Source organism: Rousettus aegyptiacus, unplaced genomic scaffold (genome assembly GCF_014176215.1).
Source record: "Rousettus aegyptiacus isolate mRouAeg1 unplaced genomic scaffold, mRouAeg1.p scaffold_m13_p_4, whole genome shotgun sequence".
In the NCBI taxonomy this organism is placed as follows: domain Eukaryota; kingdom Metazoa; phylum Chordata; class Mammalia; order Chiroptera; family Pteropodidae; genus Rousettus; species Rousettus aegyptiacus.
In genome coordinates, this window is record NW_023416307.1 from 147,765,095 (window position 1) to 147,783,586 (window position 18,492).

General features: G+C 34.7%; 1 protein-coding gene across 26 annotated transcripts in view; it reads right to left on the reverse strand.

Annotated features, from left to right (window-relative positions):
• The window catches only part of LRRFIP2 (LRR binding FLII interacting protein 2), a 100,229-nt gene that overhangs the window by 24,866 nt on the left and 56,871 nt on the right, over positions 1-18,492 (reverse strand). For 13 of the 26 annotated variants that reach the window (XM_036219913.1, XM_036219910.1, XM_036219912.1 and 10 more), the window contains 5 exons: positions 16,722-16,811; positions 11,125-11,169; positions 9,594-9,710; positions 6,699-6,770; positions 2,264-2,434 (listed from right to left, as the gene is read on the reverse strand). In XM_036219913.1, the coding sequence (XP_036075806.1) occupies positions 2,264-2,434; positions 6,699-6,770; positions 9,594-9,710; positions 11,125-11,169; positions 16,722-16,811 (495 nt within the window). The remainder of the gene's footprint in view (positions 1-2,263; positions 2,435-6,698; positions 6,771-9,593; positions 9,711-11,124; positions 11,170-16,721; positions 16,812-18,492) is intronic. The other 13 variants (XM_036219916.1, XM_016123955.2, XM_036219917.1 and 10 more) reach the window with 3 other exon arrangements.

The window sequence follows — 18,492 nt, forward strand, 5'->3', positions numbered from 1 at the left end:
TAAACAGATGAATTGTACGCTACATAAATTATATCTCAATAAAACTGTTTAAAATAATAAAAGAAAATAAAGCAGTAAAGACAAAATTAGACTATCACATTCTACAACCCCTAATCAACTAAACAGATCTAAGAACCTAGCTACAATGTCACAAAGAGAGACAGCCATACATCTGGGTATTCTGAAGGAAAATAACCTATGATGTAGATTTGCCGAAAATATTAAACCTATGTTTGATTAGGCCTCTAAACCTGACTGCCTATTAAAAGGAGTTAAATATTTAGAGGAAAAAGGAACATATTAAAGACTCCATGGGGATGAAACAGCAAAATCTGTAAGACTGTCAGAAACTGGTAAGAGAGGAAATCCAGTTCCTTCAACACAGAAATTGCAAGGAAAAAAAAAAAAGAGAGAGACGAAAGGAAACCTATAAATAAAAAGAGACTTCAAAGACATGACAACTAATTCCAATGTGTGGAACTGATCTGGATCCTAATTTTCTTAGGTATATAAAAGAAAAATGACCTGATATTTGAGACAATTAAAATTTTAACAATGATTGGAGATGTAGTATGAAGGAATCATTCTTAATTTTTCAGATGTAAAATGGTCTCGTAACAGTTCTATTTTAAAAAGAGAGGGTCTATGTTGTTTTTGAGCCATACCTAAATTCACATTAAAATATGAGATACTGAGGATTCACTTCAAATAATGAGTGGAGGAAGTAGACAGGGCAAAATTGGCCATGGGTTGATGGTTGCTGGGGGTAGGCGATGGTTTTCAGGGTGTGTATTATATTCCTCTATTTTTATATGTTTAAAATCTATAATAAAACTTTTTTAAAGTTTCAGATATTTTTTTAAAAAGTATGTGCTACTAAAATGAATAGTTATTAAGAAAAGAATAATATACTTGAGATATTCTTAATTAGGAATTCTGTCCTTAAAGTAGGTATAGAAACAACATTTAAGATACAGTTATAACCTCATCAGAAAGCACTAAAGACATTTTGAAATATTGTATTATTATCATTATTGTTTTAATTGAGTGGTCCTTCTCTACCTTCACCATATGCTGCTATAATGCAACACACAGAGTGCTTGACCTCTTTGTATGCTTCTGAACATGGGCGTTCTACAGCATGAGGCAGTATATAGTTAGAAGAAGAGAGTTCAAGGTGAAGAAATATTATAGAGAGACACTATTGCACTGTTTTCTGCCTCACTGTACCTTAAACAGTGACAGGACATTTAAAAAGCTTACAGATATTTCAAATTTCAAAGGCACAAGATATTTTTAAAAATAAAACTTGAAAAAAAACATGACTATGCATCCTAAGACATCTCTGTATCTTAGAAAATGATAGAAAAAAATAAAGTTGTTAAAAAGTTATTCATAGGATTTCTTTTTTAATTTTAAAAATGCTCAAAGACATTTGAGATGGAAGGATAAGAACTCATTTTGCTACTGACAATTAATTACCTAGCATGAGATTTTCTTCCAATCTGCTAGAAGTAAAGGGCCAGAGACAGACACAAACAATGCATGGGAAGATAAAAAGGAGTCCAAGGACTCTGGGTAACGTATGGTGGCTCAGATATCCAAAACTGGCCTATGAAAGACAGGAAAAAGCAAAGAGGAAACCACCTATTGCCGCCAAATCATAATCTTTAATTGGCCACTGTCGTTCAATATGAAAATACCCAGAAGCTTCCATCTGCACATTTTAACAATATAGCTTACAAACCTCTAAAGAAAACATCAGTCGATTTCTGACCCACATCTCCACACTGCTATTTCTAAATTACTGATTAAAACTTCTCTCCAATAATTTTGAAAAAAAGTTTCTCTTGAAAAATGGGCGTTATAAAAAAAGAAAGAAAAAGAAAAAAATGGGCCATTACCTTGAAAGTCTTTGGGACTTTGTGGAGTTTCAACAGTTAAAACAGGAACAAATAAGTAATGGACTGTAAGTGTCCCAATTAAGAGATAGAAAATAAAGATAAAATTTGAATTGTATTCTACTTATGGAAACTAAAAGAGGTCATAAGCTTTTCCTTAATTAAATAAATCTTATAAAAAGTTAAAAAGAAAATATTTAGGACCTATTATCTTATGGTCTGTCAATTTCATAGCGATGGGTTTTGACTGAAACATCATTCCCAGGTACGCTGCCTTTCTTCCATTAAGCCCAGCACTTTTTAAATGGCACGTTTCAATTCTCTGCCCCAAGAGAAAGACATGACACAAGATGAACAATTACCTTTGATTTTTCTTCATTTTCTCTGTAAAATTCTGCCATCTGTTCCTCCTGTTCTTCAATAACATCCTTGAGCGTGTCTACCTGGTAGATCAAATTGTTCTTCTCATTGTCTAACTGTGCATTGGAAACCATGGCTTTCTTGTATTTTTCTTCCACTTCAGACAAAGACTCCTAAATGAAAGTCAAAGTCATCAGCCTGATATCTAAAATATGTTCCCTGCATATATACGATATACGACAGGAAGCTATAGCCTGGGACAGACACATGGAGATGTACTTTTGCAGGATACAAGCAGTTTAGGCAACTCCTTGTTTAGTGACATGCACATAAGATGAGAGGACGGTAATAAGCCAGTAATGCCATTATAAGAACTTTGCTCTCTGCTATTAAAAAAACAAAACAAAACAAAACAAAATCAAGCAGCAGCGTAGCCTCTGAAAGACGAAAAGGTATGCAGGCAATATATATTTGTAGGAGTCACGAAATGAAGAATCATCGGTTTTCAGAAATGTTACTCCTGTAGTTTTCAACAACAATTTGGTATTCCGAATGCAAAGAGACAACAGAATACAGCCTCGCTTTACACAAGTAAACTTCGTACTCATTTGAATTTTGCTACTTCCTGGATGTTTGTTTTCAGTACTTTCTTGTTCTGCATAATGCTCATGTAAATGTATAAACATGATTTTTTAGCAATTATTCAAATTTTAGTCATCGTTAAAGAAGTAAGCAATACAAAAATGATTATTTAAAAAAGAGCTATCATAAAATGCCTGGAATTTTATCTACTTCTATGTTTCCTGCCTAATATAGCTTAAAAGTCTGTTTTTTAGTAACTATATCTAGTTTGGTAGCTAACCTTTTTTAAAGCTAAAAAGAAAAGACATTTCACTTAGAAAAAGTCATCACTGCTAGAAATAAATTCAAAAAATACTAATACAAATGTTTATCGAACCAAGATCAATGATACACAAATGAGAGTCAAAGACACTTACATTCACGATCAATTGATTTTTGACAAGCGTGCCCCAGACAATTCTATAGAAACAGAATAGTTTTGTTTTGTTTTTTAACAAATGATGCTGGGACAACTGGATATCCCCATGCAAAAGAATGAATCTGGACTCCTATCTCACATCATACACAAAAATTAACTCAAAACAGATCAGAGACCCAAATGTAAGCGCTAAAACTATAAAACTCTTCAAAGAAAACATAGCAGTAAATCCATGAACTTGGACTAGGCAATGGTTTCTTCTATACAAAACCAAAAGCATTATCAACAACAACAAAAAACAGACTTCATCAAAATATTTTGTGTTCCACACAATATGATCAAGAAATTGAAAAGACAACACATAAAATCGGAAAAAATATTTGTAAATCTTATATCTGATTAAGGGCTTATATCCAGAATGTATAAAGAACTCTTATAACTCAATAATAAAAATATAATTCAATTTAAAAATGGGAAAGGATTTGAATAGATATTTCTCCAAAGAGAAAATACAAATGGCCAATAAGTATATTCTCAATATCATTAGTAATTAGGGAAATGCACATATAAGCCACAATGAGATACCACTTTGGACCTACTAGGATGGCTATAATTCATAACACAGAATTACCATATGACCCAGCAATTCTATTGCTAGGTATCTATCCAAGAGAAATGAAAAGATATATGTCTATATAAAAACTATACACAAATGTTCACAGCAATATCATTCATAATAGTCAAAAATTGGAAAGAACCCAAATGTCCATCAACTCCCAGATAAAATGTGGTAAATTCATACAATGGAATATTACCCAGACATAAAATACACATACACACACACACGCACACACACATTACAACATCAATGAATTTTGAAAACATTACACCAAATGAAAAGTCAATAATATAAGACAACATACTGTATAATTTCATTTATATCAAATGTCAAGAAGAGGCAAATCCAGAGAGACAGAAAGTAGCTTAGCAGTTCTCTAGGGCCAAGTGTGGGAGCTGGAGAGGAGGAGTAGGGAATGACTGGAAATTAGTATGGGGTTTCTTTTGAGGGCGATGAAAATGTTCTAAAACTGGGTTGTGGTGATAGTTGTATTACTTACTCTGTGGCTATGCTAAAAACACTGAACTGTGTACACTTTAAATGGGTAAATTTTATGGTATGTAAATTATATCTCAATAAAGATATACACATATACATATACACAATAACGCTTCATGAACTAGGATTATATTAACAGGCAACATTTATACTAGAATTGAGAACAAATACAACCCAAATAAAGAATATCAGCAAAGTCAATTGTGTAATGATGTAAATATAGTAGCATCGTAATATAATGCAGAATTTAGAATGATTCCACCTTAGAGATAATAGCATTAAAAAAGTCCTCTTCACACCTCAGTCCCATATAAAATGGGGCATAACTGTATGAACACCAGAATCTAAGATAGTTCAAGCAGTAGATGCAAGGACACGATATGTATCACAATGAATTTGACAGAAACTTTATATATTTTCTTCCTTTAAACAACAGACTACAGAAAACTGTTTTACATCTAAGTATCAAGGTAGTTTTAGTGAATTTAATCTAGTTTATATAGTGATAACATCGAGAATCAGTTTTACTTTAATACATCTAAAGCAGTGATTTTCAAAGTGTGGGTTCTGACCTAGAAATCTGAGAATTACCTCAGAACTGGGTAAAAATGCAAATTTTCAACTCCATCCCAGACCCACATTCAGCAATCTGTTTTAACAAGATCCAGGTGATTCCAGGTAGAGGGTAGAGTGGGGAAAAGCATCCAAAGGCAGACATACTTAATCAAAAATAATGTCATAAACAATGACCCAGCATCCTTTTTAAATAGACTACGGATATATCACATCACTGTGGTTCTTCATTGTCAAGTCTTATTTTCAATAATTTTTCTTCCACTCAAAAGTCATTTTAAGGATAAATATAAACCGAAGTCAAATTCAATTATACGCTGATCATGAATTAAGAAAAAGAATCTTATCTGTTCAAAGTTTCAATAAATTTAATCTGCTCTTTTGTATCTTTCAAAGAATGTAATAAATGGTAGATCTAAAAGGTAAGAAAAAATGTTTTAAATAAAATAAAAAGCAAGTAAGAATGTCCCTGAATCACTTGCTTCCTTTCCTGAAACATGTATTATATATGAGACTTTTAATATGGACATAATTATTTAATGTACTGGATTTGTTCCCTTGATCCAAGATATTTCCAAAAGTCGCACCTCTAAAACCTTAAAAGAGGGATTAAATCCTGAAGATGAGAGCATAAGACTAAATGAGCACATCAGCGTACTAAGTCTGTAATTCTCCTGATGTTTACTGAGAACCTCACAATGCCACGTCAGCAGCTTCCAGGCCTCCCCCATGGGTCCCCTCCATAGGACTTCCCACCCTTTTCGGTCCTGAGTCTTACTTGTAAGTCTCTTATAGACAACAGTCACCTGCATGAAGGTTTTGGCTGGTAGCTGGGCTACTTCGAATGATACCACAGAGGCTGATGAAAGCCTGTCCATTTGCTCCATACTTTGTGCTCTGGGTGTACCCTGAGTCACCTTTCTCAATGTCTTGTTTATGCTTTTTTCAGAGTGCTGATACATATATTTCTACTTCAAACAGGGACATGCATGTGTTCAGAGAGACTTTTAGTTTCCTCACATTAGGCTTGAACTTCATTAAAAAAACATGGGGAAGAGCATGATAACCAAGTGCTATTTATAACCAAAATGCCTGCCTCACATGGACACCTGTATTGAAAACTGGTACTCATACTTGTTCAGTAAAGATAAGACTCATTTAAATTTACCTCTAAAATCTTTAAGGCACTGAATTTGTGTAATCCTTTTTGATCTAGGTTAAAAGATAAGTAGAAAAAGAAGAAAAACAAAAGCCTCATGCTTCAGGGTCCTTCCTCCAGAGGGAATATTTATAATAATGATCTCTTGGACACTTTTTCCTCTTGCCTTTAATATTGACTGAATTTGGTGACAGAAATAGGCAATACTCCCTTATTTGGCTTGGAAGAATTTTGAGGTCTAATTCACAGTAAAAAAAAAAAAAATGTTCTTAGAATACTTTTTAGATGTGCGCCCAATTCAATTTTGAATCACTAAAACACAAGGAACATTCAAGTTATTTTACGAGGTTTAAAAATCGTAAGGTGTATGTTGTACTGAATATTCCAAAAACTGTATACTAAACATTTAAACATAAGCAGAGATAGAAAATTCACCTTTCCTATGCATTGCAGGTTAAGCACATGCCTAAAAGACGAACACTGTTAGTAAAGCTATGTGCAGTGGTGTTAATAGAACTCGTGAAGCCACCAGTACCAACACTTTTGCGTACAGAGAGCATGCTTGGACTGCAAAATGGGCCCTGATACCTTCAGTTCTTTAAGCCCTTGCATGTATCTCCCTTCTACATCCTGTATCTGGTCCTTAAGGTCATAGATATCCTGTAGGACATAGGAATGAACCATTGCATAAAACCATACACAGACATATCTTAAGTCTCCAAGGAGTCAGATGCAAATGTGAATTGCTTTTATATATTCCAGACTAAAGGTAGAAAAATCAAAGTACACAAACATAACTGCCACTCCCAACCACTAAAAGGGGCAAATAAGTAATAGTGGGGCTAGGGATTAGCAGTAATCAGCCTAAAGTGTTACATATTTTCTTGGCATTAACGTCTGTTGAAACAGCATTAGCAAAAGAGGATGGGCTGTATATGGAAAAAAGCTATATAAATTATAACGCTTTTAACACATAATTTTTAAAATTTTATAAATCATTTAAATAATTCTTAGCATAACTGCTTCACCTAGAACTAGTAAAATATGTAGTAAAATAACTGTAAGCAGCAAATTTTACTGGCTCATCCAGAAGCTTTTAAAAATGTAATAAAAGGATCTGAACAAAGTTGTCTTTCAATAACTTAGTCACTGACCAAAATTAATTTGAGAGAAAGAATGTAAAGGGAGGGAAGTTAAACAAAAACATTTTAAACACAATGTCAAATGAGACAGTCTGTCCTGAGAACACCATTTAAATGAGAAAAGCGTTTGCTCCAAATATTACCATAATCCTTACAAAAAAAATAAAGGTCATATTTTAAATGGGAAATATTATTTCCCTTGTACCTGACCCTGCTAAATGAGGTTTATTCTGGACGCTTGATTTATGTGGGAATTAACTGCCACAGGGCCCCAAATATAATTCCGCGATTACAGGCAGAATCAATTATCCAAGGACGTTATACAGTTTCTGTACTACATTTCCCCTGTCCGCTTCATTCCTTCCTTGGTAGGTTTGTCTCTTTTACTCATTGATTCATTCAATGGACATTTATCGAGGGCCTATTAGGAGCCAGGTGCTGGAATATAAAAATCTCACTTTGCTGAAGGCAGTCAGACTCTCAAAGACGACATATGAGTAAATGGCAAACACAAGCTAAGTCTGAGGCTGGAAGGCCTTGTCCTCCTGCCTTTTGTCACACCAGAAAATAGCACCTAAAGGCAACGGTTTATCTTATTCAATTTTGTATTCCTAGCACTAATGCCTGGCCCTTAGCAAGAGCTCAATAAATACTGACACCTTCAAAGTGTCGGCCATGCGGACCTGGGCCAGCTGTCCTCCACTGTCACTGCCACGGATCCAAACCTCTCCACCCCATCCCACTTTTAGAAGCTGTCCATGTGACATCCAGACTCCTGCTCCTACCCTGACTTCCCTCACCACAGGTCCCTGCCTCCTCCCCTACTGTTATCAGTGAGGCTATTATCAGTGAGTGGGGTCCTCCAGATTAGGCCACTCCTCCCCCTCCCCGCCCCACAACATGGCCCTGGACATTCCCCTCGCCCATTCGGGCACTTTGCTCTGCCACCCCTCTGCTTCCCCAACCTTCATGATCTCTCTCTACTGGCTCAATCCAACCAATGAAAAAAATAATCAACTCCATCTTTAAAAAAAAAAAAAAAATCTTTCTCTTAACCTTCTGTATCTACTACTGACCAACCAACTTCCTATCCTCTACTATTCTCTTCAGAGCAAACTTCTTACATTTTCTATCACAGTTTTAACTTGTTCATCTCATCCTCATTGTTGTTACTGTTCTCACCTCCAGTGCTTCCTCCAAACTGTGGCCGTTCTTTAAGAGAGCAGATCAGAAAGTATCACTCCCCTATTTAACGCCCCATGGTTGTCAGGGTGAAACTGAATGCCTTTTAGGCTGCCGTACAAGATGCTTTGTGATCTGGCCCATCACTACTTCTCCAGCCTTCTCTGTCACCCACCACTACTCACTTCTCATCCTAACCTCTGACGGCTTTACTCTATGGACAACTTTTTGGTTCTCTGAATTTCTTTCTCTGAGAAAGCCTTCCCCCTTCAACTTCTTTGCCTAGCTAACTTTTATTCTTCCTATAAACCTTAGCTCAGAGTTTTTCTCCTCTGAAAAGCCTTTCGTTACCTCTTATCCTAGTCCAATCTACATGATGCTTCTCTGAATTCCCCTAGCAGCCCTATTCTTGCCACTGCCATCACGCCACAGCACTTGGGTTAATAGGTTTGTATCAGTTGATCTTTCCCAGTAAACTCCTGAAGTCCAAAGTGTGTTTTACTTCTTAAATCTCTGAGCACAATGGTTCAATAAATGTTGAATGAATGAATCAATACAAAGTTTTTATTGCTACCCTTCCCCCATTGCTCAAGAATAGCAATTCAAATAAATACATTTTGAAAGCTCCCATCTTTCAAATAAAAGGGTTGATAAGAGTGAAGACTCGACTAATGGGTTAAATAAACTTGTCATTACTCAGTTATTTCTGTTACTGCAAATATTATTATACTTGTCTTATCATGAGAAACTGAGAGATAGCTGTATTCAAGCAGCTAAATAATACCATAGTCGCTCAAAAGACTAATGATCCTCAGAGTCTGGTTCCTTGTACATCCGCATATTTTCCATTTAAAATATGGCCCATAATTTCTGAGAAAACTACTTTTATATACATTAAAAATCTTTTTTGGCATTTTTAAATTAGCATAACTCATTCCAATATCATCAAAAGTTCAGGAAAGAGAACAGGAAAAAGAATTAACTAATCTCTTTTCAGACTGAAGTCACATTCTTGAAATGCAATAATTTTTTTAAAGAACTCATACTCCTTTTCTCTCTACTACGTCATAGTAAATGTTAAACAGTTCCCATATACTCGTATACCACAAGGAAGCCAGCAAACTGTTTTTAAAAAATCAAACCAAAAATTTCCGTTTACCCGCAATTCACTTAATGAGGTGTCTGGGTCTATTAAGCTGCTGGTGTCCCCGCTTCCTCGTCTGGAAGAGTTTCCACTTAAAGGGGTTGTTGCCGAGGCAGAATTTCGAGATGAAGGCTAGAGAAAGGAAATATGACACTTCTAAGTCTTGTTTCTTTAAAAATGCTTGCTGCGAAAACTAAGAATGGGACAGAATGGTGAAGGAGATCTGATACAGTGTGGACCAGCAGTTACCAAGTGCAATTTACAGGCAGTTAGGATTGGCTTCTTTTTTTTGGGGGGGGGGGGGGGGCGGAGGACGGGGGATCCAGAGAAGGGCCCAGGCCCTATAGGATAACGTCATTCACTCAAACACTTCATTGGAATCCTGAACTCATAACTAAGAAGGAAATTGTTACGTGTAAGAGCTGTTTATTTTCTAAGTTTATCTTTGCCATACTGTAAACACGGGGGTGAGTATGTCAGATTAATTTAAAAACAGTTGTAGAACTTTGTAATTGCTATGCAAATTAGTAGTCCTATTAGCTCCTGAAGCTGCTTCCCTCAGGATCTTCTGTTTTTCTAATCCTTTCTTAATAAAGTTAGAGATACTCTTTGCAGCTGAGACCAACAACACCGGTATCACTATGGGTTTAGACAACACCAGTCTATGGGTTTAGACTGCTCTTCCCACAATGAGTTTAAATGGGAGATTATGCTATTGGATTAATAAACGGCATAGATCTGTGCTATCCAATTAGTAGCATTCAGCACTGAGCACTTGAAATGTGGTTAGTCCAAATTGAGATTCTTTTTGTTTTTTCAAGTTTAAAATACACACCAGATTTCAAAGACTTAATACAGAAAAAAAGAAGGTAAAATACCTCAATAACTTTTCATATTATGTTGAAATATTTTGAATATTTAGGTTATATAAAACATTATTTAAATTAATTTTACCTGTTTCTTTTTTTTTACTGTTTTAATGTGGCTACCAGAAAATTTAGACTTAACATATGTAGCTTACATTAGTGGACTGCACTATGTTTCTATTGGACAGAACTCGTGTATCTCATAGAATTAATCCTGATAATTTCCCTAAGAGGATTTAAAAAATACTTCTAGAAAAAAGTTAGAGACTTTGACAGAAAACGACTCCTAGCGAGGAGTTAGTTATTTTACTTCAAAAAATAATTTATCTTATATTTAAAAAGAAAAAAAATCTGTTTGTCACCACCATTCCTAAAGACACTTCATTTGCAGTGTTTAATGGCTTCTTCTCAGGATCAAATTCTAGAGGAATGAAAAGCAAAACGGCAGCCAAAAGCTTAAGAGGTAACCCACTCAGGGAAATAAAATGCAGTGTCGTTTCTCTTCCCAGTGCTTCGCATGATTCAACCTCAGAGGAATTTCGGGGGTCAAGGACAGAAAATAGATGAAGAGAGGAAGAGTAGTTCCATCCGTTCAACTGTAGTAAAATAATGAAATAGTAGTAGAAAGTAAGTTTAATTGACCTTGAGAACCTAATTCCCTTAGGACTTTATATACTCACTCTTGTGTAATTTTCAGCATACTGTTTGTCAGATTTTTCGTCCAACTAGAAAAAAACAGATATAAAAATCAGGAAAGATGCTTAGACTGTTGATTTTTTTTTTTTTTAGGAGAAAAAAGAAGTGACTTCATTTGATTTCTCTAAGTTCAACTGATGTTTGGAACCTAAAAGTAAACATACTAAAACTGAACAAAAAGTTCAAATACATAAGATAAAGTGTCAAAAACTTTAATTCTTACCCCAAGAAAGACGTGAAGTAAGCAAGCTGTCCTTTAGCAAAAGTTTACAACTTTTAGATAGATTTTCTGTTCATGGTATTTAAATACATTAAGGAAAACTATACATTAAACTTGTTTTAGCATTGCAAATGTTAATACAAAACAAACTTGTACACATCAACAGGAAAAGTCTGATACAATCCAAAGCCAAAAACTTTTATTATCTAAACATTATTAGGACACAGAACACAAAGATAAGACTAAGCATATTTGGCCAAAAAAGTTCAGATTAGACTGAAGCATGTTAAATATATCATCAAAAAAATTTTCCCCCACAGCATTAAGGATTCAGTTGTTTGGCACATGTTGTCTTTTGTTTTTAAGTAATACATGAACAAGTGTCAAAAAAAAGAAGAAAAAATTAAACAGCACAAAAAGTATGAGAAATAAGCCCCTCTCCCTTCCACATCATATCCTGACCTTCAACTCTTATCCAAGGGCGACCAACTCTTAAGTCTTAAAAGATTTCTAACAATAGTGTTCCAAATACATTCTATATATATTTTTCTCCTTGTCAAGTTTCAGAGATTAGAAAACACTTTTCTTCATGGCATTTATCTCTCCCTGACCCCATGGTATTAATTTATTTACTGTCTCCTCTCTCCCTTTAATGTAAGCTCTATGTTGGTGTTTTCTGCATTCCTAACACCAAATATAGCACCTGGCATATAAAGATTCAAAATTTGTTGGATGAATGCATAAATGAATCACACTCCATCTGTACTATAGAATGACTTCTATTTTAACAGCTGAATATATCCGATTATCTGGACATACCATGACTGAGTTATCCTATCTTCTGCTGATAGTCTTTAAGGTTGTTTTAGTGAGACAGGAGGTACATTAAAGTTCTAGTCCAAAACCCTGACTTTATAGCTAAGGAAAGATAAATTCAGAGGGGAAAGACTTTGCCAAAGGCTGAACTACTAAATGTCAGAGCTGGACCAGATCTCAGTTTTGTGAATTTTGGCCCCAGTATTCATATTATTTACCTGTACATACTGTCCCAATTATCACTGGGCAGGGAGGAGTCACACAGAGATTTAACTAAATGAAAATAGACCCAGATTCCAACTGCTAGATCAATCTTCCTAGTCCAATCTAAAAAGGATTTGAAAAGCTTCTTCAGTTCATTATTAAAACATAAAATGTCATTTTTTCTGGCTCTATTCAGTTCACTTCACTTTAATTTCCTTATATTTGAAAGTTTTTCTGTTCTTTTTCATTGTCCATATATATTACATTCATTTTCTCAGTAAATACCCGTTATTACAAGCACTGTATCAGTAATATAAATTATCTTAGACTTTAAACTCTTTGTGATACTTATTGCTGTAGTACTCTAAAAAGGAATTGATTTCAGTTCACTTTGATTTTAAACCATATGTGAAATGTTTTATAACAATCAGGGAATGGAAATAGTTTTTATATTGGCATTTCTGCCATAAAAAGGAATAATCTTTCATTGCATCTTTACTTGTAAAATATATTACCTAACGTTTAATGTGTTATTCTTCAGAGTGAAAGAAATACTACATCTGAATAAATGCCTTCTTTTCCTGAGCATCTTCCAACTTTCTTCTACTAATGAGTTAAAGAGAACAACAAACAGCATTTGAAAACATTCCTCCAGGTCTATCTGAAATCTTGTCTCATCCCCTCTCAAACAATAACCCCCAAACCCACCCATTTTTTAATAGAGTCAACTTGAAATAATCTTACATGTCAGAGGCTGCATCACTAGTCCATCGCAATGTCGACTCTACTGCTTTCAACTCTCCTCTGACAGATCCCAACTGTCGCAACCCAAACCGATGATGCGCCAAACCTCAGGGATTGTCAAGCCAGCAAAAAATGCCTAGAACAGCCATGCCGCAGTCTAATTATTTTGGCTGCAGTGACTTGGCCAGAGACTCTTCAGTTCTTACGTGTCAGCCTTTGTGCTATATAATATGCTGTATTCCATTTAAACAAAAAGCTAGTAGAAACATGGTATTCTAAAAACCCCAGTGCCCTAACGCCAGGACAAGCTTATGTTCAGAATGATGTCTCAAAGAGTCTACCAGATGAATAAGGTCTGAAGATCTAATAGTGATTATAGCTGATTTTTTAAATCATATATAAATAACATGGAAAAAAAGAATATATACTAGCATGAAAAATGATTATAAGATTAGTAAGTGAAAAAATCAGAAAACAAATCTGCATATACTATATTGTTACAATTTAATAAAACAAACTGCAAGAGAAAAATAATGAAAATAAATCATGAAATTGCTAACAAAAAAAGTGGCTCATAAAAAGGTAGATTAAAATTAAAAGAAAAAAACAAATGAAACTTTTATTTTCCCCTAGAAAGGTCCTCAGGACTTGCTCATTAATGTTGACAGGGCCTACTAGTCTCAGATAGATAGATAGATGATAGATAGATAGATAGATAGATAGATAGATAGATAGATAGATAGACAGACAGAGTAAATGTTATGCCACTGAACTCTTAAATAAATAGGTAATTTCCCATTCAATAAAAGGGTATTTTTCCTTGATAGCTGTAGAAAGTTAGCTAACAAGCTTGTAATATTTGATATTAGTATTAATGTGCAAAAAAGAGCACGATGGCAAAATTTACTCCAATTTTAATGCTTAAAGTTCAAAAGTAACATTTTCTTAAAGAATTTAAAATTATCAGTTAGTAAACAAAGTCTTAAGTATAATCTTTCCCATATTTCAGTGATAAATGTCTTTGCCTTATTTATGTCTGGGACATGTCAAAAAGCTTTGCTCTTGACATTATAAATTGCAGATTGTTTCTCTTGAAATCCAAACTCCTTGATCATTTGTTCACTTAGCACATGTTTTCCTTAGAATGTATATACCTTGTCAAATCTTTGAAACTTTTGTTTCTTCTTAAAAGAAAGATATTTATTAGTCTCTGATTAAGGGGCCCTTTAAACTTTGTTTCAGCAAATAGCTACTTAGTTTGACACATAATTTCAAGTATTTATAGTATAGTTTGTTTAATGTAGTCATTAGGTTCTAATCTCTGTTAACCTCTAATTTACATATACTGACTTGATAATGCTATTCAAAAAGGCTGGGGAGGGCGGAGGGAAGACAGAAAACAGAAGATCTGATTCTTTAACCACAAAGGGAAGGGAATAATTAATTTTAATAATCTCCTATAGCAAAACTGCATGAGGATTCCATTCAGAAATGGTCAAATTATTAACAATCAGTAAAACTGAAGTTAGCACACTTTCATTCTTTTCCTTAACTCTAGCCTGACCTATATGACAGAAAAGAAAACAATGCAGAAGACAAGAGGATAGAGCAACTATAAATACTGTATAGTGAGTCTTCACAAATGAGAGCCTGGCACCCTTTGTCAGCACCTCCTAGCTCAGAAGTTATAAACTAGCTCACTGTGCACATATATTTGATCCACAATGAGGAAGCCAGAAAGTATCTTTTAATTTTTGAACTTGCGATTTTAAAATCAGGATACTGCATATAAAAGTGCAGATTTCCAGCTTATCTTTTTAAAAAAGTGTGTGTGCAAGGGGAAATCTTACCAATGTCAAGTCCATTTTTATTTGTCTGTAATGAGCTGAATTATAGTACAACCTTTAAAAGAAATATCATTAGAGAAAAATTTGATCTAGAGAGGAGACCTTTTATGTTTATTTGTAAACATAAAAGGCAAAATATATTGAAACTTTTTGAATGCAAACAGTATTTTAGGTGTGGCAATGAAAAAATAAATACACACACACACACAATTAGGTCACAAGCTGTAAAATAACAGGGAATTTTCCAGATTTGTCAACCTGCTCTAGAGAATCTTTTGTTTATGTACTAAGATATACATCCAATGATATACATATAGGCTATGTATATTGTGTGTATGTATATCAAATCATCATGTTATATACCTTAAAAACGTATAAATTTTTTTTAAAACATGTCAGTAAATCCAAATAACTACCTGGGAAAAGAAAAGTTGTTTTTGAGAGGCTGGGGAAGATTATTTTTATAACTGTCAATCTTTTCACTTCTGTGTAGTTACTAAAATAAATTGCCAAGAAATACAATGTAAGGAGGACATAATTACTAATTCTGACATCACATATTAGAGGCTAACAGAATTCAAAGTTTTTAAGAGAGAAAAGGATACACAATAAATTAATTGTTTATATCTATGAAAAAACAAGATACTAAGCAAATTATAGAAGAAGAACTATTTCGGGGAAAAGACTTTGGAGCCCATCTTCTAACTCTGCATGCAGAGAGACTTCTTGATCGGACCCAGGGTGAGACGAGACTGTTGCACGGTCAGGTTTGAGAACCAACAATCTGAATTCTTACGGACCATACTTAAAATTCCCTTCTAGGATTAAAATCATTCAGAAATAGCTATTTAAATATAAATTTCTCTCCACTAAAAAACTATCTTACTTTCCTGTTAAGAAACACTGCCTCTCATTGGTTTCAAAATGTGCAATAATCAGGACATGCATGGGCAAAAAACAACACTAATTCCAGCCACAAAGAGGAGGTGTCACAGAGAGAAAATCAGGCTGGTAGATAAACCAGGCTGGTGGAGGTCCTTCATTAAGACAAATGCCGCTAAGCATCTCACTGGAACTTCTTTCCTCAATTCAGTCCCTGATGAACTTGAAAGCAATGAATGGGAGGCATTTCGTGAAGGCAATGCAGTATTTCAAGATCTATTTAGATTCTTCCCAGGCACTATAAATTAGTGGCACTTTACTAAGGAGTATATGTTGTTGTTCAACCTTCAAAGTCTAACTAGAACTTTATAGATTTGCCAAAACAAAAAGGGAACAAAATTTTTAAGACTGATCAGGAATATCTAAATATGGTTGAGGTATTAGATGGTTTTAAGAAATTATTTTTAGTTTCATTAGGTAAGATAATAGTATAGTGAGCATGAAACAATTCTCATAGATCCATACTGAACTATTTATTGGGAAATAACATGATGTATGGGATTTCCTTTAAAATAATTCAGAGGGAAAAAGGGAGGACAAGGGGAAGAAATAAATGAAATTGGCAAAATATTATAATTGTTGCAGCTGCTGATGGGTTCTATGGGGAAAATTCCACAGGAAAAAAGTTTATATAAAAATCAGAATATATCAATATATACATTCTAAAACAAAATAACTATTTTATGCTCCTGTGTTTAAGTAAATATTTCCTAGGCAGTAAATTAAGTTCCTGATTTTAACATAGCTAATGTATTAGCTGTTAGTCACAAGCCTGAGACAACATAACCGCCCCATGCAATACACTCACGCTGGTCAAATCTGGGATACTGACATCATCCACCTCAGAGACAACGCTGCCCCTACGATTGGAGCGGCCAAAATAATCAGCGGCAGAAACCTTTGTCAGAAAAAAAATGGGATGATTTAAATTAAGAAAAGAAAGCAGAAAAAGATAAGAACATTGGCACATAGGAGGAAAATTTTTTTTTGGTGTGTGATGAAGTATTATGAAATGAAAGAACTGAGTAGTAATTAAACTACTCAAAAAAGTTTTAAAAAATGTGAAGGGATTCAGAAATGAAATCACAGCTGTCTCAGATAAACTGTTATTCATCCTAACTAGAGTTTTATGGAGATCATTTACTGCCTGAGGGCCAGCAAAGTCTCCCATGTTTAATACTTGCATTGTCCCTTGCCGGGAAGGTTTCTAGGATAATATATACCTAAAGCCCCTACTACTTTTCACAAAGTTTAGCATTCATTTTAGCTACCCATTCTGTTAAGCATATACATGCTGAATGCGGAATTATTTGCTGGGTATTTACTGGACCTATTACCCAACATCCACAGTTCCCTCTTTTTTTACATTCCTCAATATCAGGAACTGTAGAACAGAAAAATCAAAGAACTACGTTGGACTCTTTCTGGTTTCCCAAACATACCCAGTCTTCCTACCTTAAGACTTTGGCGGTGGCCTAAAAGCTCTGCTCCCAGCTCCTCAAGGACCTGGCTCCTCACATTTCGAGTGTCAGCTCAAAAGTCATGTCCCCTGAGAAACCTTCCCTGACCACCTCATCAGACACCGCCCTCAATGTTGCCTAGCTTATCACCTGATTTTTCTCTTCACAGTCCCAGGGTTACTTTCTTTTTGTTCCTTTCCTTACTACTTTCCTTACTTATTTTCTGCTTCTTTCACTTGGATATGAGCTCCGTGAAGTCAGAAATCTGGTCTGTCTGGTTTACCACATTACTTTCAGCACTTAACAAAGCACTTCGCTTATAATCGGTACTCCATAAACATCTGTTGAATTAATAAATAACAGACATTTTCTACCTCATTCATCTGCTATTCTTTATTTTAGCTATTCTTTACTTCAGCTCTGTCTGATTACCTTGCTTAAAAACTTCCCTTCCAGGCAGGGAACCTGAAAGCCCATCCAGAGAGACTATAAATTAAAACTATAAATTTTGCTAAGGGCTAATACGATCAAGCAATAGTATTTTTGTTGACCGTGACAGTAATACAACTTATATTTACACATATCTAGTATTTTATTGGTACCTACTATTTCAGAATTTTGATAGTTATTTTCTATATAGTAATTCATTGAATCCATATATTAAGCCTACCTACAAAGATAGTAACAGTCCCATTATAGAAATAAAGAAACTGCCATTAACACACTAACAGGTTGTAGAAGTGGTTCGAGCTCAGGCACCGTGATTTTAAGGTCCCTTCCTTTTGACGATGCTTCCATGATAGTGGCTTGTTCTTTCTCCTTCGGTTGTGAGTGTGAGCATTCGCTGGCTTGACAATAGGCCACAACTGCCTTACTTAGATCACTGGCTTTTGGGGCAACAACTCTCACAAACACTTGGTGCCCTTCTTCTCTATGAAACATTGGGTTTACAATCTTTCATAAAACATGACTTGTATTGAAAACTCTTCTATTTTTCTTAAAGGAATTGTACCCTCCAAGTTATTGGGCTCTTTTTTTGGCTCTGAGCTGACACATCATCCTAACCAATGTAATTTTCAAATCAGTTCTTAAATATAGCAAGAATGTCATTGGCTCTCT